Source organism: Brassica rapa, chromosome A03 (genome assembly GCF_000309985.2).
Source record: "Brassica rapa cultivar Chiifu-401-42 chromosome A03, CAAS_Brap_v3.01, whole genome shotgun sequence".
Classification (NCBI taxonomy): Eukaryota; Viridiplantae; Streptophyta; class Magnoliopsida; order Brassicales; family Brassicaceae; genus Brassica; species Brassica rapa.
In genome coordinates, this window is record NC_024797.2 from 32,098,562 (window position 1) to 32,124,865 (window position 26,304).

General features: G+C 31.1%; 3 protein-coding genes and 1 long non-coding RNA gene across 12 annotated transcripts; all 4 read left to right on the top strand.

Moving 5' to 3' along the window:
* The first annotated feature begins 662 nt into the window (after nt 1–662).
* Nucleotides 663–5,054, top strand: LOC103862498 (calcium uniporter protein 1, mitochondrial). Its single transcript, XM_009140203.3, has 2 exons — nt 663–3,861; nt 4,290–5,054. The coding sequence occupies exons 1-2, from the start codon at nt 3,211–3,213 to the stop codon at nt 4,749–4,751; spliced, it is 1,113 nt and encodes a 370-aa protein (XP_009138451.2). The 5' UTR covers nt 663–3,210; the 3' UTR covers nt 4,752–5,054.
* A 1,143-nt stretch (nt 5,055–6,197) lies between these two features.
* LOC103862500 (elongation of fatty acids protein 3-like) lies at nt 6,198–13,729 on the top strand. Its single transcript, XM_033288380.1, has one exon. The coding sequence runs from the start codon at nt 11,564–11,566 to the stop codon at nt 12,461–12,463; it is 900 nt and encodes a 299-aa protein (XP_033144271.1). The 5' UTR covers nt 6,198–11,563; the 3' UTR covers nt 12,464–13,729.
* On the top strand, nt 7,452–8,775 carry LOC103862499 (calcium uniporter protein 1, mitochondrial-like). The gene is made up of 2 exons (XM_033287476.1): nt 7,452–7,460; nt 8,314–8,775. Exons 1-2 carry the CDS (start codon nt 7,452–7,454, stop codon nt 8,773–8,775), a joined length of 471 nt encoding a protein of 156 aa, XP_033143367.1.
* A 972-nt stretch (nt 13,730–14,701) lies between the features above and the next one.
* LOC103862501 lies at nt 14,702–24,752 on the top strand. 9 transcript variants are annotated; one of them, XR_631753.3, is made up of 6 exons: nt 14,702–16,450; nt 16,673–16,792; nt 17,073–17,169; nt 17,276–17,619; nt 17,953–19,140; nt 19,423–24,752. It is a non-coding gene; the product is annotated as an uncharacterized LOC103862501 (long non-coding RNA). The 9 variants fall into 9 exon arrangements; XR_004456065.1 differs by lacking the exons at nt 17,953–19,140; nt 19,423–24,752 and adding an exon at nt 17,686–17,875 and having other exon boundaries at nt 14,747–16,450; nt 16,673–16,894; nt 17,276–17,331; nt 17,425–17,619; XR_631750.3 differs by lacking the exons at nt 17,953–19,140; nt 19,423–24,752 and adding an exon at nt 17,686–17,875 and having other exon boundaries at nt 14,764–16,450; nt 17,276–17,331; nt 17,425–17,619.
* Nucleotides 24,753–26,304: the final 1,552 nt, after the last annotated feature.

A 26,304-nucleotide genomic window follows, 5' to 3' on the forward strand; every position in this document is an offset into this window, starting at 1 on the left:
TTACGTTCACGTGTCAATCCTATCTATCTTCGATATTTTTCTCCTTTTTGTGTCATTTTGGTTATTGATCGATATAAATATTAATTTTTGAGTTTATTCTCATTTATTTTATTTTTTTGGCATGAGATTTAGAAAATATTTAAGATTCAAAATTATTAAAGAGATAAATACTTAGGTTAATATTTGCTCCTTGTGTAGAATAAATACTTATTTTATATTTTCTGTATATTATGAAATAATAAAATAATAATTGTATATTAAATAACTAAGAAATCAGTTACTATAATGTAATAAATTAGCTTGCACATATAAATCAAATGACTGTTCTTGTTTATTCGCAATAATTTCAGAATAAATAATTAAAATTTTTTTATTTTATCTATCGTATATGATATATACTTAAATTTAAATGATATGAAGTATATATATATATATATATATATATATATATATATTTACATAAACACCTATTAAAATAAAATTACTTATTTATATGATTTTATTATCATTGTATCTTATTATAGAAAAAAAAATTAAACATTGATCACACAATTTTATGTGAGATTTTTAATAGTTTTAGTAATTTGTACTGGTTTTGAAAAATTCAAAATAGAACATATACAAAAGAATCTAAAATTTTAATATATGAATAATGTAATTGTGTACTTTATTTTAATAGTAAAAAATTAAACAAAAATGATAGAAAGCATACATATTATTAGCAAATCTTTATTATTTAAAATCATTAATTACTATATATATCATAATCACATTAGGTAATTTCGTAGGTTTTATTTATGGAAATAATATATAATAAATAGCTACCTTGTTTTAGTTAATATCATATGATATCATATAGTTGGTATTAAATGTTTCTAGTGAGATATAAAAATCGAATTGGACCAACATGTTTTTCAATTTCAATGTGAGTCTGACATGTAGGACTAATTAACTACCTAATTGATTGACACATAAGCAAATGATCTTTTTTAATTATTACAAAATAGATGTTACATCTTTTCAAATGTTACTCAATTAATATATAGGAGATTGGATGATTTTGAATTTGATTAGTCAAATGCTTGAAGCTGATGATGAACAGTGTATTTTTAGGACAAGGAGATCTCTCATCTTTGTAGTTGTGGTTATTATTCAGATTAAAAAATTTTGAAGGTACTACAACACGGTGTCGTTCAAACTCGGTGAAGCAATCTACTAGTAAGGTCAACAAGCAGAGCAGAGTTACAGAATTTAAGATTAGTAACATTAACTCATAAAAGCCCGGTAAGCAACTTGCCCGAGACAACGAAAATGTTATGAAATATTTAAAAATGTTTTGAAAATTGGCCAAGCCCATATATCGGTTCATAAATCAAATATATTGAGTTCTTATTGCTTATGTTGTCTTTTGGGTATATTTAAATAACGATGTAATATAGCTATTGGAATCATGTTCTATCCGTCCCAAATCTTCAAATGTCGATCGATAATATGGATTTGCTATCCTTTGCACCTGACAGTACCAAAGTCCGTACACAACTGTCAGCAGTATAATTTAAATTTATGATGTGGTGTATAATCAATCGTTAATGGCGTCCATTCTTTTTGGAACCCCCGTGTCTTGTGGTGTTGGTACATGCAGCGTGAAGATTTAGGATTTTTTTTATTCTCTCTTTCTCAATAGTATCTTTCACGTTTTTATCTAAATTTGATATTTTGAGCCCTTTTATCTATTTTGTCCGTATGCTCCATGTGCTTATATTCTCTATATGACATTATCAAAAATATACTACCGTTAAAATTACAAACAAAAAGTAAAACTACAGAATCTGATTTCGTTGGTTGATGTTATGGTGTATCATATGATCATACGTCGAAAAGGAATATCTACAAAGTTTGGTACATTCCTGATTTCTGAGATTGTGTGAAACTCTGGAGAAAAAATGGATGTCTCTTTAAAATCCTTTCCTTGATATTATTGTGAAGATTTTAACTAAGATGATCTTATATCCAGAGCTATACTACATTAATAAGAATTATTATAGTTGGTTTAATATATTGAGGTGCATATATTTGTAGTGCTTATAAACAAAATTGCATCCCATAATATTTTGTGACTATAAAAAGAACACATGCAATAGATCGTATAAAAAGTATAAATCTCGCAACAAGAAACTGGCCACTTGCGCAACGAAACAAATTGTCACTTGCATGATTTTCCAGCATTGTTTTATAACTTTATAGAATTGGGTTGAAAAAGAAAATGAAGTGCTACTAAAATAAATTTATCATTTAATTTCTTACAAAATGACTTGAATTTATATCAACTATATTGATTTTAAAGAGACCAATAAATATTTTGTAAATGAATAGTAATTTGGATTTCCATTATCATTGTAATTTCTGTAATAGTTTTCAGTGTATATAAACTACATAAAAATAATTATCTCTTTGTTTAGTTAACATATCTTATCTGCTGAATGCTGATACTCTTTATCCTAACCAGTTATAAAAAAACTTATATAATTATAATAATTATTGTTATTATTATTATTATTTTAAAGATAAAACTAATACTGTATCACCAAAATAAACCAAATAATACAAAATCTTTCACCAATATGGCAAAGACTAAATGGAAAATGTCGGAACACGTCAACTTTCAGTATTACCGGATTTCCAAATATACATACACATAAACACCATCCTTTCTAACATTATCATCTATATGTAAAAAGATAAAGTCAGAAACTATGGTGACACCTTTCCTTACAAACTATAACTGAGTTAAAACCATAAACAATTTGAGTAACAAATCAACAAATCATCTCCTCTAACATAACCATTCACTTACTATATGTAAAAAGGATAAAACAGAAAATATGTGGCGACACGTTTTTAGTTTTAAAATCTGTTGTTTCCATTATAGTCGAAGAAAGATAATATTTACAAACCAAAATGTTAATCGGACGGCTGCGGAGGCACCGCAAGCTATCACCAACGGTTGTCAGCCATCCAATATCTCAAGAATTATTCAGGAAAATGAAACGTAGTATATTGTATTGAATTGTTCTGATATATATCGGCTGACGTGTGCCGGGCCCACTTAGTTAATTTTGTTTTAAGACAAAAAGTAAACTAGATTGTAACAGAGGACTTTGGTTTTATGTACCCTATATAAAGCTATCTTGCTCCAGCTATTATTTTTCAATGTATATTGAATTCACTCTTTCTCTTTGGTTTTTCTTTCTGGATTTCGTTGTTGATTATTTTGTTTTGATTCTGGCAATGGCTATGGGGAAGCTTTTGTCGCAGCGTTTGTTCAACATCTCTAAGATGTCGTTGCAAGGTCTCATGAACTGTCGAATTTCCTCGTCTTCGTTAGCCGTGCGGACCAGGGTTCCCAAAGACCCAGGAGAAGCCACGGTTGATCCGGAGCCTGGTGATGTGTCGGTGTCACGTAGGTTTTGGCAGAACATCGCCGTGAATTGGATGGATACGACTCTGAAGGTGCCGGTTAGGGAGAGTTTGATGGATAAGCTTCGAGAGATGGATGTGAACAAGGGCCGGATTCGATTAGACGGACTTTCACCTCCGATGAAACCCGCGGCGGAGGAGGAGACGTTGGCTTTGGGGCTTACCGTGCAAGACGCCAAGAAGTTGCTTAGAGCTGCGCAGATTGAAGTCGTGAAAACGAAGCTGATGGAGACAGGGCAAAGCTGGATCCCTTACTCTGATTTCGTCAGCGTCTGCAATGATTCTTGTTCCGATCCTGCTCATGGAAGTTGGATAGGGAAGATGCTTGATGATTCAGGAAACGTCATCGTTCTGGGAGATTATGTGTGCTTGAGACCTGATCAGGTAACTTGTTCTTGTTCTTCTTTCTATTTAGTTTGGCCAATTTCAAATAATCATTAATTAGATCAATGTTTAAGAAATTGCTGGGTGGTAATTAGGTATTTTATAGAAAAATATGTTTAGGCAGGCATATATAGGCGCCTACACCAATTTTTTTTTTAAATGTCTTATAATTTTTTTTTCTTTTCTCGGTCAAATTAATTTTGTTTTGTTTATGACCGACGATTTGTTTAGGCGCACATGATTTGGATGATTGACAAATTAGTCAATAATATCATTGATCATAAGCTGTCTTGTGTGTTTTAAATGCTAATCATGTCCAAACAAGTTTGACAAAAAAAAAATCATGTCCAGTTAAAGCTTAGAGAGGTGGTGGGTGAATTTGTTGTTATAACTAAAAGTTTATATGTTTTTGTCTTGTGTGTGATCAGGTAACCAAATCCATTGAGGGCCTGCTTCCTTTAACACAGATCCGTAACCCAAAGGACCCAAGAAAAAAGGAGCTAAAAGAGCTTGAAGCCATAAAGAAGGTCATTGACCAGAAATCACATTTCTTGGTGAGGAGAGAGCTTCAGGCTGGTCTTGGTTTCATGATCCTCCAGACCGCATTGTTCATGAGGCTAACCTTCTGGGAACTCACATGGGACGTTATGGAGCCAATATGTTTTTATGTCACATCTATATACTTCATGGCCGGTTACTCTTTTTTCCTCAGGACCTCAAAAGAGCCTTCCTTTGAAGGGTTTTACCAAAGCAGGTTTGAGGATAAACAGAGGAAACTGATGGAGGCTCAAGATTTTGATGCTGGGAGGTACGATGAGCTGAAGAAGCTGTTTAATCCAAAGCCTTCTTCAGCTTGTGTTTCCAAGATTCTTGGAACTATACAGAATTAATCTTTGATGAAGGGCATATTGTTACATACCGTGATGTCTCGTTGTCCTAACCCGAGAAAGATATTCTATTAACAACCCAAAAACTTTGAAAGAAAAGAAAGAAAACAAAGTGTTCGGATAGGTGCGGCTTAACATCTGGAAGAGTAGATAAAATATCTAATATGATGTATACATAATAAAAATATCGAAACTATTATCATAGTTTTTTCTAACAAAATCTCCATGCATATGAACTTCGATTTCTAAAGTGTGAAGTTCTTAATTTTTTAATTGGATAAAATTATTGATTGTATTACACTATTACTGTATCCAGACAATCTCAATAATGCTAATGTATCATATCGTCACGTTTGTATAAGATTCGTATAGCAACATGTATAAAGTTGCCTAATCTTATTTCGTCGGACTTTGCTTAAATGATTGATAGAAGTAGAACATGCATCGCGTGGTAGTTGTTGTTGTAACTTGTAAGCTCACCGTCCAAGTCCGTTGTAGATATTGGTAAACACAGTAGAAAGATACAAATCTAATCTATTAAAACTGAAGTACAATTAGTATTTAACCCTGATATTTTTTTAATATTTACAACATATGCCATTGCTTAAAATTCAATAAATTTATCACAATCATTTATTATTATTAAGGTGAAAGTAACCGATTTTATTTTAACCACTCGCTCCACCACTTTGTAATTAATGTAGCCATGTTTGTTATTTGATTTTTGAATACATTCTTAAAAACATGCAACACAATATATTATCATGTGCTTTTAAGTAATGAAATGATTTTTTTTAACTATATATGATTCATTCGTGCGTGTGTGTGAGATTTTCTGATTGACATTTGAATATAGAGACAATCAAACTACTCAAACTTTCTTAGTTTCAGCTACAGAGACATTTCAATGTTTTGTTCATTGCTACAAACCTCGCTTTTGAATTTTGATTTATTATCGTGTGTAACACAAAAATTATGAAAATATAAATATTTTTGTAATATCAAACCATTCAAAAATTATACCTCCACATATTAACCAATACTAATAACTTAAATAAATTAAACATTACAGAAACAAAAGACTGATGTTTTCATTTTTATCTACCATATTAATAAACATATATGCATCCTTTCAGGACATATATTTTAAACATTATAGCTATTTAAAAAAAAACTTATATAATTATCCTATTTTAAATTTAAATAATTAAAATTAAACTAAAAGTTAAATAAAAAGGTTAAATAAATAAACTTTATAAATAATATTTCTATTAATAAAACGGATCCCGCTATTTCTAAGCGCATGTCAAAATCTAGTAAAATTTAAAGGATAAAACTTATGCTGCAGTTGTGGTGGCTAATTAACATTAAACTTCATTTGGGTATCACCACGTCTACGTCGGAGCTCATACAAGTCCTCACTGCTGCAGATCGGCTCAGAATCTGGGGCAAATTGTTATTCAACAGACAGTGGAGACTGAAGAGTGATTATGGTGTTGAGTCAGTAGTAAGAGTGAGGGTTTTACCTTCCTCACTCTCTTAGGCCTCTAGAGCAACAATTCAAGGAAAAGAGGTCAAGCGTGGTTAAGGGAATGGAAACGCTCTTTAGTTGTTAGGCTGAGCTGATACAGTGGAAATAAACATATTTGGGAAGGAGCAAAGTATCCGATGTATTGTCACTTCTGAATTCATTGCAGTTGAACTTTGTGATTCAGGAGTTATCAAATGTTTATCACTGCCTAGAGATTCAAAGGAGGCTCAAGCCAAAATGTTTATCATTGCAGTTGGAACCATAATAAGGTTAGGGTTATTTAAGTCTATGATTGATTCTATAATTTTAGTGACTAAAATCACAGTCAGATTCTCTGATTTTTATTTGAAATATTGATCAAATACATATTATTATAAAATATCTATATGAGTATACTAATTTATCTGAATAAATCGGGGTTTTTTTTGTTTATTCGATTTGATCGTTTAATATACAGAACCATATCCATATATTGTGGTTCGTTTTTAAATGGTTCGGTTTTACTGGATTAAACATCCTAGACTATCCTTATTTTGTTAATGTGTTATATTTGTGATTTTTATAATCCTTTCACTGCCACAAGATTTCTTTTCAGTCCAAACACAATGTGTGTTTAATTTCAAATACAAATTTCCTAATTTACTTATTGCTATTAGAAAAGATTTTGATTCAAAATCTACATCACATAAATAAAAATAAAACAATGAAACAAAAGAACATAATTTAATACATTGATTACTAATATGAATATTGAAATTTTATAATTTATAATAGTTTGAAATTTGTATCTAATTTAATAATTAAATTTTGTTAAAAGAAACATTAAAATTAACAAAATGTTAGGTATATATATTATATATATATATATATATATATATATATATATATATATATATATATATATATATATATATATATATATTAGTCCGCACAGGGTGCGGAACATCAACTAGTAATTATTTATTAGTTATGAGATAAAAAAATCTAATCATATAAAACCTACAAAAATAAAAAATATTTTTGAAGAGTAACATATATGAGACAAAGAAAACTTTGGTATATCCATTTTTTTATCTCTCTCACATTTTCGTTTTCGAAAAGAAGATGACCTTTGTGTTTTTGTGTTTTGCAAATTAATAACCTTGAGGTTTTGAAGAAAATCTTGCACGTAAATGGGTGAGGTTTGATAAATCAAGGCGATGATAGAATTAGAGAACAGAGTAAAATCCAAAGATATTAAGCAAACACAAATAAAAAATATGATATGGATAACAACATCTCTCGGAGAAGAAGCCTTACATTGCCACATCAGGTTTGTGGATCTTTTAGTTTTATTTTTGTAAGAATCAAGAAAAATTTGTGGCTCTAAAACCAAAAGAAAAGTGATGAAAAAAATAAACGATTAAGAAAAAAAAGAGAGAACAAATACAAAAGGTTAAGTGATAGTTATATAGGCAATGAAACACTTTGGTTCGTGCCATGAAATTAGGGCTAGTGGGGTTCTTTATTGTTAGAGAATTATTTTCATTACAATTGTTTAATTTTGTAATTGGCTTAAAATTTTAACCATTACGTAAACTATTAGTTGATTTTTTAATTTTTAATTTTTTTTAAACAATTCCACTTGTCATTATTTTATTGGAAATGTGACTTGTGCTTTAGTATATAAGGAATTCTTAGAACATTAATTTGGATTATTGACAAATTAGTCATTAGTCTCAGGTAACCAAATCCATAATTGTATAGATAGTCATAATTGTATCACCAAAATCAACCAAATAATACAAAACCTTTCACCAATTTTGCAAAGATTAAATGGAAAATGTGGCAACACGTCAACTTTCAATATTACCGGATTTCCAAGTATAAGTACACATAAATAAACATCATCCTCTGTAACATTAGTCTCATTGATCACAAAACCGTCTTGTGTGTTTTAAATGCTACTCATGTCTATTAAAGCTTAATAGTAGAGATGGTGAATTTCTTGTTAAAACCAAAAGTTATTTATGTTTTCGTCTTGTGTGTGATCAGGTAACCAAGTCCATCGAGGGCCTGCTTTCTTTACCACAGATCCGTAACCCAAACGACCCAAGAATAAAGGATCTAAAAGAGCTTGAAGCCATAAAGAAGGCCATTGACCAGAAATCACATTCCTCGGTGAGAAGAGAGCTTCAGGCTGGTCTTGGTTACATGATCCTCCAGACCGCATTGTTCATGAGGCTAACCTTCTGGGAACTCACATGGACGTTATGGAGCCAATATGTTTTTATGTCACATCTATATACTTCATGGCCGGTTACTCCTTTTTTACTCAGGACCTCGAAAGAGCCTTCCTTTGAAGGGTTTTACCAAAGCAGGTTCGAGTCTAAACAGAGGAAACTGATGGAGGCTCAAAATTTTGATGTTGGGAGGTATGATGAGCTGAAGAAGCTGTTTTATCCAAAACCTTCTTCAGCTGCTGTTTCCAAGATTCTTGGAAGTATACAGAATTAATCTTTGATTAAGGGGATTTTGTTACATACCGTGATGGTGTCTCGTTGTCCTAATCTGATAAAGATATACTATTAACAACCCCAAAACTGTGAAAGAAACCAAAACAAAGTGTTCGAATAGGTGCGGCTTATGTTATCTTTTGGAAGAGTAGATAATATATCTAATACAATGTATACTATGTAATAAATACTGAAAGTACAGTATTATCATGTATGTACTTTCGTTTCTCGAGTCTGGGGTTCTTAATTTTTAATTGTATACGATTTATTGTATCCACATAATCTCAATAAGGCTAATGTATCATATCGTCACGTTTGTATTAGTTTAGTACCGGTATATACAATACAGTAGCGTTTTATCCGTATAGCAACATGTATAACGTTGCCTAATTACATTTCAATTCGTCGGACTAGCTAAAATGATTGACAGAACATGGGTTGCGTGGTAGTTGTTGTTGTAACTTGTAAGCTCACCGTCCAAGTCCCTTTTAAAATTAATTCACGAGAAATCAATTACGACCGTGTAAATAAAAGAAATCTCGAGTTTGGTAGGTCAAACGTCACTTATCGCATATACTATGAATCAGGTGGACAATACCAATAACCCAAATTACTCATTGTGAATTAACAAAGAGATGTATTACCGGCCTTGACACAATAACGATTAGGATAACCGACAACTAATACTTAATCCTGTTGTTTGATTACGTATCATTCAACTACATTAAACTCAAATAACTCATAGAATGTGATTGTAAAGTATTTTTAACGATAATAAAGTGGAGGAAAAACTAATTTCAGCTGAGTTACTTTACTTTCACCTGATTTCAGCCCATTTATTCCAAAACAGAGTAAAATTTTACTCCCATCCTCACTTTTCTCTCCTCCGTTTTCAACCATTTATTTTTTCATTTTTTACTGTATTATTAATTATCAATCAAAGCCATAGTGTACTGGTAAGGGTGAGCGTTCGGATACTCGTTCGGGTTCGGGTATTTCGGATTTTCGGATATTTTGGTATAAAGGTGTAGAACTCGTTCGGGTATTTCTGAACTTTGGGTCGGGTTCAGATAATTTTAGTTCGGATTCAGTTATTTCGGATCGGGTTCGGATATTTAGATTTGGAAAAAAAATATATTAAATTTTTCATTTCTCGAATTTCTTGTATTTAAAAATATAACTTTCACTTAACTAATTTTTTATTTTTAATAGATTGAATGGTTAATAGATTTGGACATAACATTTTGAAACTAAAAATACATTAATTTGGTTATTGTTTTTAAATTTTAGATTTAACTTTTTGTTAATTTTTGAAATAAAAAATTTGACATGCATTTTAAGTGAGTAGCAAATTATTTTCTCCGTAATTGTATGTATATCATATGAACTTAAAGTATGTGTAGTATCAATATAAATATTGTTTATAAAATGAGAGATGTAAACTTGAAATAGAAGGTTAATTATACATAGAGTCGTTATCTTCGGATATCCATTCGTATTCGGATATCCAATCTCTCCTAATTCAATACTGTAGAACCTAAATTCTACACAAAGTATTTGATAATGATCAGGGTTGATCTAGGAAAGATAAATGATGTAGGCAACGATATCTTTAGAACACAACGATGTTAAATAGTTTCCGGTAGGCGAAAATAGACTTTATTGATAATTGGAATCGAATACAATAAGTTGAACTAGATCGATTGATACAAACAAGTTCGATCTAGTTGGAATCTAAAAATGGAAAGACAATAAGATCGATGTGAATGTAAAGCTCTCTCTAGGGTTTTAAATGTGTCTCCTTTCTTGTTTCTTCTCCTTTCTTTATAGCGAATCGACTGTGAGATCTTCGTGGTAGCTCCGCGATCTCAGCTTCTTGTTGCGCGATTTTTGTGGCTCCTTTCTCGAGCTCGATTCTGGTTGTGAGTCTCGGTATGTTTCGGCCCATGTCTTTGATCGTGATCCATTTTGGTATTGACCAAAATTGGATCCAACAAATACCCGTTATGAAATTTTGCTACATCGGTTTAGATTTTTTGGATTGAGTTCGGATGCGGCTTCAGATATCGTGTAAAGTGACCACCTCTATGTACTAGTACCAGTAAAAAAGTGTGGTACTAAAAGAAGTTATACGGTTATACCGCCCAAATAAGACTAGCATTATTATTTAAAATTATTTTACTGGATACGTATCAGATATATGTCTTAGCTGTTCATCAAATGGTGTGAAATAATAATTTAATAACTCGTTACTACTGATTATCCATCTTCGTAATAGTCGCCCCACGCATATTCCATCCTAGCCATGAAGTAAAAACTCATGCATATTGACCGACTCAAACTCTCCTTTAGTCCAGAGGTGTTTGGGTTTTGAATGCGAGTAATTACCAACTTATCGTGTACCAATTATTCTTGATTCCCTTTTGATTCCAAAGATATCCAAATATTGTTTTCTATTCCGAAGATATAATAAAATCAGATTTAGACCAAAATCTTAAACTTTTAGAAACGTTTTCTAAAATGTGATTTGATATGATAATAGATAACATACCTAATTTAATTTGTCACGTACCGAGCACATGTGTGACAAATAACATTGGTCCATATCAACTTGCTTTCTTGACAAAACCGGGCATCTTGTGAGCTATGTTGTTTTATCTCAGTTATTTGAAAATGAAAATGATGTAAAGAGAGCTTTACATATGAAAAAGACACACGCACACATATAAACACACTAGAGGGAGTAAACAAGAAGAAGAGTCACCGACGATCAACGCCACCTCCCGATCATGTCCACGGCTCTGATTAGCTCTCTCACCTACTACCTCTCCGAACATCCATACATCGTCGGGTTCCGCTGGGGCCACAGCCAATCATGGGGCTCCACGTGGTGTTTTCTCATCACCTCCATCTTTCTCTACATCGCCGTCTCCTCCTCCCTCCACATCCTCCTCTCCGCCTTCCTCCGCCGTAACCGCTCCGTTCCGTTAGGCCACATCCCAGACATCCACAGCCTTCTCATGTCGATCCTCTCCGCCACCATTTTCGCCGGAATCCTCCTCTCCGCCGCCGCGGAGATCCGTGACACACGGTGGTTCTGGCGCCGGAGCAAAACCGCCACTCCTCTCCAGTGGCTCCTCTGCTTCCCGCTCGGTACGCGCGCCTCCGGTCGCGTCTTCTTCTGGTCCTACGTGTATTACCTCACGCGGTTTCTCCACATGCTCCGCACGGTCTTCGCCGTCTTCCGTCGCCGGAGACTCGCCGTGTCTCAGCTCTTCTGCAACTCTGCCATGGCGTTCACGTCTTTCCTCTGGCTCGAGTTCTCGCAGTCGTACCAGGTTCTAGCCATTCTGTCGACGACGCTGGTTTACTCTGTGGTTTACGGTTATAGATTCTGGACCGGGTTTGGTTTACCCGGTTCGACATTTCCTTCGTTGGTGGTGAATTGTCAGCTGCTTCTCGTGGTTTGTAATCTCGTGTCCCACGCTGGGGTTCTTGCGATGCACCTCATTAAAGGCGGATGCAATGGGATCGGCGCGTGGGGTTTAAACTCTGTCCTCAACGGTGCGAGTTTGTTGCTTTTTCTTAATTTTTACATGAGAATGCATTCGCCGTTGCGACGTCATATTATCAACACTTCGCCGGAACTTGAACCTAGTAATGCAAAAGAATTAACTTTCGAGGATTAGGGTGGCTCTTGGGTTGATCCTTTTTATTCTTCTCAATAAGACAAATATTAACCTTAATCACTTATTATAAAAAAACTTTGTAACTCTCTCCTTCTTGCTAATCTAGCCTTAATTGCTAACACTTTACCACAATATTTAAAAAATAATCATCTAACCACCACTTAGCTATTTTTGAAACATTGACATCTTTCGTAGTTGTTAATTAACTTTTTTTTTTTGTAAACTACATACATACGTAGGGAAAACGACTTATTCATGCCTGAACTATGAGCCGCTGAAAAAATACATACCCCAACTTTTGTTGTATGTCAAATCATACTTTCACTAATAATAAATTTGAAATTCATGCATGTACTAGGGATCAATTAAAAAATACACACCTCAACTCTTATAGCATGCCAAAACATACATTAACTAATCAAAAATTTGAAATTTATACCTAGGCTTTAGAAGTCAACGCTAATCACAATCTATACTATTATTTGCGAAATAATTTTTCGCAACGAAGTTCTCACGTTAAAAACTAGAGTGGCTAAAGTCTATCTTACCCTTAATGAATTTTTATATATATTCTATTATATAATAAAATGAATTTTATATTAAAAATCTTATATAATTTTTTAAAAAAATTTATGATAATTCTTATATATTATGTTGTTATCTTAAAATAATATTTTACTATTATAAAAGTAAAAAAAAAATTAAAAGAAGTGATATTTTACAATATTATATATTTTTTTAAATAAAATAATTCTTATATAGTGTGTTGTTATCTTGATGAAAATATTATTTACTTATAATATTTAGTTATACAAATATATCTTAAAATCACTTCTTAGAAAATATCTTTATACAAATATATTGCTTCATTAATATTTACTTAGATATTATGTTTATCTTAAAATTTAACTTTCATAACAGTAAAATATTATTTCAAGATAACAACACAATATATAAGAATTATCTTATGTATTTTTTAATATAATATTGCAAAAAATCACTTCTCTTATTTTTTACTTTTATAATAGTAAAATATTATTTTAAGATAACAACACAATATATAAGAATCAGCATAATTATTTTTAAAAAAATATATAAGATTTTAAATATAAAATTGTTTTATTATATAATAGAATATATATAAAATTTCATTAAGGATAACATAGACTTTTGCCACTCTAATTTTTAATGTGAGAGCTATGTTACGGAAAATTACTCTCTTAATTTTTTTTTTACTTTTATAATAGTAAAATATTATTTTAAGATAACAACACAATATATAAGAATCATCATAATTACTTTTTAAAAAATATATAAGATTTTTAATATAAAATTAGTTTTATTATATAATAGAATATATATAAAAATTCATTAAGGATAACATAGACTCTAATTTTTAACGTGAGAGATTCGTTGCAAAAAATAAATTTTCAAATAATAGTATAGATTGAGATTAGCGTTGACTTATAAAGACTAGGCATACATTTCAAAATTTTGATTGGTTAAGGTATGTTTTGGCATGCAATAAGAGTTGGGGTATGTATTTGTTTATCGACCCCTAGTTCAAGCATGAATTTTAAATTTTTGATTAGTGAAGGTATGTTTTGACATGCAGTAAAAGTTGGGATATGTATTTTCTCAGCGACTCTTAGTTCGGACATGAATAAGTCGTTTTCTCTACATACATACATACATCCCTTAGACTATATTTGCGAAGTGATTTTGCTACATGTCATTTCTACAATCAATTTTACAAAACAAAGAAGACATTAATACTGAAATTGATGACATGTGTTATAGCTTAATATGACATGGAAAATTGCATTTAATATTAATTTATATTTTTGGTAAACTTTTTAAAATATGGTAATAAATCATATATTACATTTAATGTTAATTTATATTTTTAGAATTTTTTTAGAACATGAGAATAACTCATAAATCATCATTAAAATATATATTCAAATATGGCATTCTAAATTTCGAAATAAAATTTAATTAAATATTTTTAAATTATACAATTTCATTAATAAAATTTTTAAAAATGTATAAAATTTTTTAAGAAAATTATAAAAATTTAATTGTAAAATTATTATTTTCTTATATATCTACAAATTTTATAAATATTTTTTAATATTAATTTTTGATAATTATGCAACTTTTACAACTTTATTAAATATATTTAATTGAAATAAATATGTAAAAAAATCTATCTAAGATTATAATTTCAAATATATACATGCATATTATAAAATTAAATTTTTCTGTTTAATTAAATAAAATTTATTTTAAAATATTGATACGAAAAAGAAAATTTACAATATTGATAAAATTTTATTTAAAATACAATTTCTATTTATCTGTTAAAAAATATTTTAAATTTTTTACTGCACATGGTGCAGGAAAACACTTAGTAATAACTTATTTTGTTAAATGTATTTGTTAGATATACATAAAAGTTGTTGTTTTGTAAATCATATCTTGCATCAATGATAGTTTCATAACTCAGGAAGGATGATCTATTTTTTTACCAAAAAACAAGAAAAAAAAGGAAGGATGATCTTTATTTCGGGCAAGTTCTTTTTTTTGCTGGGCAACAAAGGAAGGATGATCTATTTTCATAAATACTCGACTCTAGAGGCTGGTCTTCTACGCATAGATTGACGATTTTAGGCTGGTAGTAAACGTATTCATAGAGTAATATAATGCTGCGATAAAGGTTTATATCAATAAATAAACAAGTGACAAAAATCCAGTAATATTTGGTGAGACGTGTTGGAACATTTCTAATGAGTCTGAATTTAAGTATCAAAATAAAACCTACTGGGAATGTGATAAGTCATTGTTGCAAATGTTAAAAAAAAACAAATATATTCTCAATTCTATTATCGATTGTATTTAATTAAATAAGTATATTTTCTTTTTATATTAATAGTACAAAAATATAAAAGACATATATGTTACAACCTTACTCTTTCCAATTTTTTTTTTTAAATTACATTAATGCACATCTTTCATTTATAATGCATACATATATGAATGTAGTGGATGAATTTTGTTCGAGCAACTACTCATTAGTAATGGATACAAACTTAACTAAGAATCAATACAATACTAAAAGGAGGATATAATCCATGGGGAGAGTGTCCACGTCCTCAAAAAAAATCAACCAATAAGAAACAACATATTTGCCACGTCAGATTTGATCTTATGTCACTCTAGATAAACCAGCCCATTCGTCACTACCACTTCCCATTCTCAGTTTGAGCGTATACGTTCAACATGTAAACCTCATAAAGCTCAAATATTAATTACAAATATCCTTGAATCATCGTCGGTTTCCATTCCACCACCTCTACACCTTATATTGTCGCTTTGATCGTCCCCAAATCGCAGCCACCGCTCTCGCCGGAAACTTTCTCACCGCCTTCAACAGCGGGTCATCCCGATCTCTTCCGGCCAGTTGAAACCACTCCGACGGCAACCACACACCGACGTTGGGGAGCGCGACCCATAGAAGCCTTTGTGGACCTCGCCGGAGTTGTGGATCTCGCCGGGGCAAGCGCTATCCACCGGCCAATCTTGACTCGCCGTGTTTCCCTCCAAGCCGATCTATACCCGGAGCTGCTTGATTCGACCTCCGCCGTTTCCGCTCAAAACAGATCTAAGAAACCACTGCTTCGATCTTGCTGTCCTCTAGCAAAACCATGAAGAGGAGAGAACCAGATCTGTGCTCGCTTCCATAGCTTCAGCCGTTTCATACGCAGATCCGTCGGACTCCACACCACACACGGCCGGAGAAGGAGAGGGGGTTTCGGAGAAGACAAGCCCTCTCACACCGCGGCAGAAGCATACACGGTGACTGTTGAAGAGAGAGGTTGGAGAAAAAAGTTTTTAGAGAGAGAGTCGACTGCATAGCTTTCTTCTTCAGTGACGTTGTTCCTGGTTTGGGGCAATCTGAGCATCGGTATTGATCAATTCGCTTTGGTAATTGCTCTTCATCTCATTCTTATTGATGAACATGTATGAACTAATCTTTGTACAGCGAGAATTGTGCTCTTTAAGATTCAATATTATCACTGACTGAAACTATTCAACGACAGGGTTGTGTTATCCAAGGGTTCATCTCCTAAAACCGTATAGCCCAATAAGATTTACATCTCTGTTTGCCTTTTCTTATTTTACGTTCTCTCATATTGAATTAAACAGATTGATCTCTTCATATGAAGCTTTCGGTGAGAACGTAAAACCCATTGCTGCAGCGTTTTGATGTCTTTATCAGAGCTAGGGATGACAGACGTACGGATCATGACTGTAGAGGTTTTCTTTGTATGTTTAATCCTATGGTTTTTAATAGGAGTTCGTTTAGTCTCCCTGACAACCAGATAAATGATTTTTAAAAAGCAAACACAACAACAGATCTGATGGACGGTACGTGTTCACTACAACTTAACCTATGATGTGTTCTGTTTACCCGTTTTAGTACATAGAGTAGATAGAATATTTCATTATGGTTTGAATTCCCCATCACTTTTCACTGTATGCTTATCTGAATTTGAGCCATGAATTTTGTACCTTTTCTAATTATTACGAACATTGTCCTTTTCAGAGTTATCCGTCTTTTGATTTGGGGAATAATGATCATGTAACAATCAACCTGAGAGAATGTTCTCCATCTGAGCCTCACATGGGATTTACAGTTGAAGGTATATGAAACCTTTAGTGTTCATATGTACCAAAATAATGATTAGTCTTTAAGACGACACCTTTTAAATTGTGCCTTCCTCTTATGTCTCTTACATTCTCCATCAGGTTTAGGTCAAAATAAACACTAAGAGTCTGCCTAATTCTCAACAGCCATCAGGCAGGTGAGTAACTTTCACGATTTGTTTTTGGAAAAGTTTGTGTTTGATAATGAATTAGCATCCAGAAAAGTCAACGATGGGCTTGCCTTGAAACAGTTCCACGGGAGGGAAAAGGATAAGATGGAATCCCATGCAACACTGTTACTAACACTCCCGTATTTATAAACATAAGGATATGTTAAGAGATTTTTATGCTCTCCACAAACTAAGCTTGACTCTACTCTTCTGATAGGAACATGAGAAACTTGATTAAGCAACTGCATGCATATTCAGGGGAGAGCCAACTGAAAGGTAATATATTTATCTGGTTTTTCATTGCCAGCTGAAACAAATAATCAAACCAGTGAAAAACTTTAGGTATGGAAGTTTAGCATAGAAGGGATTTGTCTCTTTCTTTGGGAGGGGATGCTTGATTTGTTCGATTGCTATTAGATCGTCGTGATATGATCATATTTTGTTGCTTTTTGCAACTGTGTTCATTTAAGTGTAATCATAAGCGAGTTTACAATTCAACAAAAGAAGTTTGGGGCACGAACTTATTATTCTCCCTGTGTCATCTTACACTCGACAAAACCAGCAAAATGGAGACATAAACTTTTACTGACTTCAGATTAACAAATTCAGTTTTATCACATCAAGGGATGACGAATGACTGAATGCACAAGTAAAAAGCTCTAAATCAGCGCCAAAAACTTGGTGAGTGGTTATCAAAATTCGGACGTTAAAACTATATTTTCCAAGATTTCTAAAAGACAAGAAAAAAAGACCTTAAATATGAGTTATTTTTGTTTTTCAAATCAGACAGAAAATGTGTCTGTCAAGGTGAGATAATTGCTTGAAGCATGAGAATGTTCTTTGCGTTAAGATCATGTATCATTCGTCATGTTTTGTCTTATTTATGTGCTAACGTAAAAGAAACTTGAAATGAAATATACAGAACTAGCTTATTTTGGTAATAGAAACTGTCTGAAGATGGTGGCATTGTAAAGCTAAAGATGGTAGCAATGTAAAGCTAATATGCTATTCGTATACTGGAAACAAATTTTGCAATCAAGAAACAAAGGGAAGATAGACTTTTCTTTTTTATCAACAAGGGGAAGATATACATAACGGTCATTAAAATGGAAAGTATATAAATATACAATGAAATGAAAATACTATAGATAAAAGACAAAAATGAAAAGTCAGCCGATAAGAAATGATGATACAAAATATAAGATAAATAAAGTATTTAGTTTATGGCATGAAAAGACAGTGGTCGAAAAGAGTCTTAAGAATGGGATACATGGTTAAAAATCATTAGAATTTATTTAGGTAAGCCTTTTAATACCATATAATTTGAAACATATGAAACTTGGCATATATATGATTTTCTTTAAGGTTATTTATTGCATCACTAAGCGGCAAGTTTAATCTTACATATCCACATTTGCTTGGATGAGTGACGTTATAATCTTTGTGAGATGGCCGTCTGATTCATTTTAGCTTTGTTTCACGGTAAAGTTGGTTTAAAAATGACAGCCAAAAAATTTATAGAATTGGCTGAATTTAACATTGTGAAAATACAATGAAATGATTTTATATAATTTAATATAAAAGTATGCGCATAAAATAACGAAATACAAAATAAAAGATAAATAATAGTAGGAATAAATAAAATAATAACAATACTTTCTAATACTATTATTCAAAATAATATCAAATAAATAAGATCAATTAACAAACTATGTTATGCAATAGATCTACTAATTTTTAGCAATCAATTAGTAACTAAATTATCAAATTGTGTAGCATATTTCAAATATTATACGAGTACGACAAGCAGGACAACGCCCTTCTATCTGATCTTTCTCTGCCATGCTACTATCTGTATCACAAACAAAAAAAAACATTAACAGAACAAAGTTCAATGGCCAATGAGGCCAGAAAAGACGTGCATGGTTCTACTGATAAATTTCGTCAGAAACTTTGAGCTAAAAGCTAAAAGGTTATGCTGATTATTGCTACTGAACACTGATAACATGTAAATAAACAGAATATGAAGGTAGATGGCAAGACGCCACATTTGCAAGGCTTCAATTGCTGATCAGTGAGATCCATCTATTCAGCATATAAATTGTAAAAGTAAACAAACGTTACTAATCTTACAATAAAATAATATTAATTAATTATATTAACTAATTTTTATCTATAGAAATTTATGTATACTTCGATATTACATTCACTGCTACAAATTGTAAGTTAATTTGATTAGTCATAATACTATATCAAATACTTAAGATTATATATACTCATATTTTAAAAAAATAAAATAGTAATTAAATACTTAAGATCATATATACTCATAATTCATTATACTCAATTTTTGTATTTATTATCTTTCAAAGATATTAAATATTATTTCAATTTACCAAAAATCTTACACTATTAAAAGGAGAATATGAAGCTTTCTTAAGCTGTCCACGTCAGCGAAAAAATTTGTAACCAATCATTTATCCATGTCATCGTGGATGTTAAGTTGTTGGGCCACGAATCTGTGCTGCGTAATAGGCTCTTTAACTTTAATGACTCATTTGTTTTGTCATCTTTTTACTCCAACCTAATTTTGTTACGACGTCTACAGAAGACCTTCCAGAACTCACAGTCTTCCTATCTCCTCCGTATAACGCCTGCGACAGCTATAGTGACGAATTAAAGCTACTTAACTCCTCCAAATAAATCGGCGTTTAACTCTCCACATCCCTCATCTTACTCTATCATAATGATGCCTTCTCAAGCCAAAAATCCATTGCTCAGATCCTCAAATCCGTTCCTAACTTTATGGCAAATCAAACAGCAGTCACCACCACTCAAGCTCCTTCTCCACTTTTCTTCAGTAAGGTTTCACCAGGACCTTGAGATTCCCAGTTGCTTTTTAAGCAAATCCATTTCTGTGAAGCTCGCAATAATTTCAAAGAAGGCATCTTTCTCGGCCTTGAGATGCTGATGATTGATGAAGAGGTACGTGTCCATATTTCAATATTATGCTTCAGATTTCATACACGTTTCTGGTTTTTTCTAATTAACAAGATTTTATCCTGAAACTCAACACCTAAGAATTTTTAATGTTAAGAGATAATTTTTAAGATTAGTTAAATAAGTGACCATCTGTGAATATGTTAATGGTTCTCAATATCCTTTTATGTAGTAACTAAATACAAAATTGTTCATATTGAAATTTACTACATATTTCATATTTTTATAACAAATAATTATTTACAAAATAATAAATACCAAAAAGTTTAATATTGAAAATAAATTATGGCTTCAAAACTTAAAAATTGTTGAATCATTTTATTGGTTATCAAAATTTACAGATTTAAGTATTCAAAATTATTACACATTTATAAAATTATATATTTATATGAAATAAATGTTATTTACCTATACTTCAAAAAAGAATTCAAAATCAAGCAGACGATATATAAGAAAATATATAATATACATAAGATGATAAAATTTTTATTTTATTTTATTAAATATAGAGTATTTTAAATTTTAAAAGATTTAAACATAGTTGCGAAAAGATTAATAGAGACATTTAATATGTTAATATAAATTAATGATATTTCAAACAAAAAATATATCGAAACAAATAAATGATATAATATAAAAAAACAAACTTAATTTTTTTTAAAAAATCTAAGGTTTAATGTTTATAGAACCGCGCGTAGCGCGGTAAAATCTCTAGTTATTCATAAGAATGGAATGAAACCATTAATAATGCACTTATAATCATATTTATTATAGTATGGTTCAAACAACCTTTTATTTTTGGTTTATAAATTGGATGTAGATTTGTACATATATTTTCTTAATGAACATAAAGATCGTCTGATCATATCTTGTTCATGCAATGTTATCACTAACATTACAGAGATAACAAATATCTGAGATGTAAATATATAATACTTAAATAAATATAAGAAATGTCATATTTTTTGTTGACCAGCGTAAATTTTTTTTCTCTTACAAAATGGAATACAATATTAACAAATCTTTAAAGTAATGAAACTATCGAATAGATCGACATATGGTTTGGTTCAACTGGCTGAATTTACTTTGTTAGATATACTATTAGTATTCCGGCGGTACGCGCCGGGTTTGTATATTTTATTTTAATGAATTTTAAATCGATTCTATAGTCTTACTAAATAGAATATTTTTAAATATACGAAGAAACAAATATGTTGAAAGAGAATAATAATTTATCCGTTCTGTTTGATATTGTTTTCATCGATCAATTCAATGAAATCTAATATATATATATATATATATATATTTGCCTTGTGTTCTATTCTCAGGCGTCCACGTCAGCAAGGAGGAGGGAGCTTTTTTGGACACGTGTTCAGCTCTTTGTTTTATCGTTTTCGTTTGATTTTTTACATTAGAAATCTTTGTTTGTTACTAACATTAGTAAAACTATAATCTTAACCAAGTTGCAGGAGCAATTCATTTCAAATGTAATTGCTATAGTGATGTTATTGTAAATTTGTCATACTGATCAAACGTAAAGTATAGTACAATTTTTATATATATCTTTTTTTTTGTTAAAGGGTTTTGTATAATGATATATGTTTTAATAGTTTTAAATTATTTTTGGTGTTTTAGTAAAACTTTTTTATCAAACATATAAAGATATTTAAATTTATTTCAATTCTTGTATTAGTTGTCTTTAGATTTTTTAAAAAATAAGAAAAAATTGAATACATATACAATATATTTTTGCCTTTTATGTAAATGGATCTTTTGACCTTTTTATTAATCTTTGTTGCTTTTGATCGAATTTTTAACACTTGGATATTATGTTCCTAAATTTTAGAAAGATATACAATGAATTTCCAATGCAATATAAACAAATTGAACATTATTAATCACAGGTGATCTAAAATACTATAATATCAATGAAAAATGCATTAGAATCAAGACTAAAATACAAAAAATATTTTATTTCTTTCATTTGATAGAACATTTTTGATTGTTTTCCAACAACATACATGTATGATTTAATGTACTCCAATTTCAGCGAGATAATAATTTAGGAGAAGAAACCGAGCCTCTCGATTGAGGGAGACCGTAACCAAAGTCACGATCAGTCTAAGGTTGAAATCTGGATGATCTTTTTGCTAGACCCGCTGGTTCGAGTCCAGCTCGTGACAAAAGGCTTTGATCAGACTAAAATATATAATCATATTATACTTATACCATTTGATAGAACATAGTTTCACAAATACTATTATTTAAGCTTCATATGCATATATTAAGGGTATTCATATATGCACCAAGAGTAAATCTGCTACTCAAACTAATAGATTATTTTATTTCTGTTATATTTCAAATTTTGGAGGCTGAAATACAATTTATGCATGAGTATTGATATTTTATATGATTTTAATTGTTTTTGTTTGATTTTAGAATCATTTTATTATATTTAAATATTTACGCTATGAGGATTGTTTTAATTTTCTATTTTAGAAATTGTTCAATGAAATAACGATTGATTTAAAGTATAACATCTGAATTGTTTATTATTTGAACATACAAAAACAATTAGTTACACTGAAATGAGAGACAAATTGGTTCTAAAATTTGGATATTTTTATAGAACAATCATATAGATTACCTTTATATGTTTGCTATTTCTGCTCATACGAACATATATTTGATGTAATTTATCATAAATATGTATAATATGTATATTATGAGTATGTATGCAACACTAATCAGTTATTGGGCTTGATTCTTGTTTAGAAGAAAGATTGTTGGAAAGAGGAAGCATAAGACGTTCTTTCATTGAACTCAAATGTTTATTAGTTTTCTTAATTATGTTTTGTACGTTTATATAAAAAAAGAGAGTTAAAGGTAAACTAAAATTATCGTTGTATACTTGTAATGTGTCATCATCCTTTATCTGATAATTGTTTATAAATTAATCCTTTCTTAATTTGATCTCTGTTGGTTGGAACTTTGGGGCTTTAGATTTTAGACCAGGATAAGATTTATTCGCAAAGTTGAAAATGTTAAGAAAAACAAAGTGTATCCGACTTTAACTTGTTTATTAAGTCAGTATATATTATGCACTACAAATAAGAAGTTTCATGTTTCTCAGATTAGTCATAGCAAGCCGATCTCCTTTCTAGATCATCCACTTCAGTAGATTGCAAGAAACAAAGTTTTAGTATAAATCACCTAGGGTTATTTTCTAAGACATATTTAGCAAAACTTTTTAAGAAAAGCAAACCTTAAATGCAACACAAAACACTAATCTCATCAAGCACCTATGAGATCGATACAAAGGAATGAGCTACTTAGAAGAAGCTTGAAGAAAACCAATGAAAAGTGTGCGAGTATGAATCTTGTGATTGAAAAAGCAAATAACTACATGGTTTAGTGAGATATTCAGTTTTATTTTCATCTTCTCTTCGTCAACTCCATCAGTAACCTCTGACATCATCGCTTTCAATAAACACTATAAACAAAACAAACATGACACAGTCAATCTTTGTGATTACCCATGATTTCAGAGTATTATGGTCCTAGAAATGAATGTAGTTTTTGTTTTGCGCGCGTCATGTCCAGTTGTGCATAAAGCTTTTGGAATTCGTTGATCACTTTTGCTTGATCCATAGATGAGATTTTCTGAAAATGTGAGAAACAGAGCAAGGTATGAGAATATCAATTGTGCTAAGATTTTCTTTTGCTACACCTTTTAGCTACCATATCGTTAAGATATAATTTCCTCGTAGAAGTAAGTTTCCAGAGATAAGAACACATATCATGTGTAGCCACAACCATTTCTTGCTTGAAAGTGCGGAAAACATCTGCTTGAAGAGAAGCAGGAACTGACTCAATTACAAAGACACGAGACCATAGTTTCTCCTGACAATCGATTTCTGGCAATAAAGGCATCCACGACCTTTCATACATTGTGGATAAAGATCATATGCAGTCGTACCTACCCAACATAGAACAAAGCCCTAAATCTCTCAGAACGAAGATTATGATTTAGATTTCCAGATAAAGAAGATTTCCATTCAGGTGTTTGGTTTGAGAGTGGAAAGTACATGTTCTTCAAGGAGATAGTACCTGGTGAGGGTGGCTATGATAAGTTTAGGCTTCAGGGAGAATAATTGAAGTCTCCGAAATTCCATAGTAGGTCTAATAAATCAGAGGCCGAAGAACAATACGAACCCTAGAATTGGAGTTGAGGTTCTTGAAGACGAAGAGTTTGACTATCGATTTCAGTTAGTACACTTAGGAAACGTCGTAAGCCCATCGCAATTAAATCTCCGAAGCCCAAAAAAAAAAATCAAACGAAAACGATAAAAACAAAGAGCTGGACACATGTCCAAAAAACTTCCTCCTCCTTGCTGACGTGGACGCCTGAGAATAGAGCACAAGGCAACTTTTTATATATATAAAAGATATGTTGGATATAAACTTAATATATGTTTAGTGTAGTATTACTTTACTTGAAATAGTTAAATAATATTGTAATGTAAGAGTTGGAAAAAACAATTAAAATAATAAATTAAGCAGTCGAGGCAAAATAAATATTAGTTTAATTAAGAATGATAAGTAAGCTTTATGATGACATACGTTCACGCGGTAAATGTTATGGAAAATATTATGGCAAATATCATAAATTCACGTTCGGGATGTTATTCCTTGTAATATAACTTGTAATAAGCAGCTTGAAGAAAGACATTTGAAATATTTCCCCACTGACACCGAGAACTGTAAACAAAACTTTAAAGTTAGGTTAGAAAACACAATATTCAAATTCCTGATAATTTAATACTACCTGATGAAAATTTTTGGGACCTCATAATCTATGATGGGTTTATCACATGCATGAAATTCAGGATGCCAAACACCACCCATGCAACTCCAAATCTTCCATGACTAATATCAGCTGCAGTGAGACTCTTGCATGGTATAATCTATGGTTTATTTGTCTAATTGAAAGTTATTTAGAAATTGACATATAAAATAGTTTAATCTGCGTTCCTCTTACTTTTTCATTCCCAATTGAAGATCCTTTCTTGATGAAGATAAGCAACAAAGACGAGTGCATAAAAAGAATATAGCAAACTAACAATCATTGTCTTGAAGAATATCACAAGTTCACCCTGTTAACATTTGGATATATTCACAAAAAGCATAAATATTTATAATGAACTAAATGCAAAATATTTAAGGAAATAAGTAAGAGCTCATATAATAATCACACTGTATTACAAAAAGGTTTTATTTTGAAAAAGTGGAATATTATACACATTTCCAGAGAGGATGTTTTGTAGAAAATTTTATGTTTGGAGTATATAATATATATTAGTGGTATACATTAGTTTACAGTTCTTTTTCTCTATTTTTTTTGTTGTTGGTCTTATATGCTTTTGTGTGGAGATATTAGCAAAGCTAAATGATTGTGTCGAGGTTTTCTGGATGACTGATTTGCTTACAATCCTTCTCTTTTCAAAATGGAATATTCCAGATAGAGCATTTCTAGTGCATACATATAGGTATGCTATGAACAAAATATTATAAAAACTACTCATATAGAAGTAATGATTCAACCTTGATTAGAAATCATGTGATTCTCTTAAAGAAACGACTATAAATAGTCATTTACAATAATTTACTTGAAATCATATCTCTAGTTTGTTTATCAAACGTGATTAAGATAACTGATGGTGAAGGTTGAGCGCCAGGTATCTTTCATAAGCAAGTCAGGTATGTGGCAGTTAGGTAAGATGGTGGGAGGAAGGTGTGGAAAGTTTCGAGATACATAAATGTATACATCAACCTCCTTGTAGATTTTCTTCAAAAAGAATGAGTCTTTTGTGTGGAAGGACAAATGGAAATGGATGGGGATAGTCAACATTTCATAATCTGCAAAATTAAACTTTGTATAACCTTTCTCTTTAACTTATT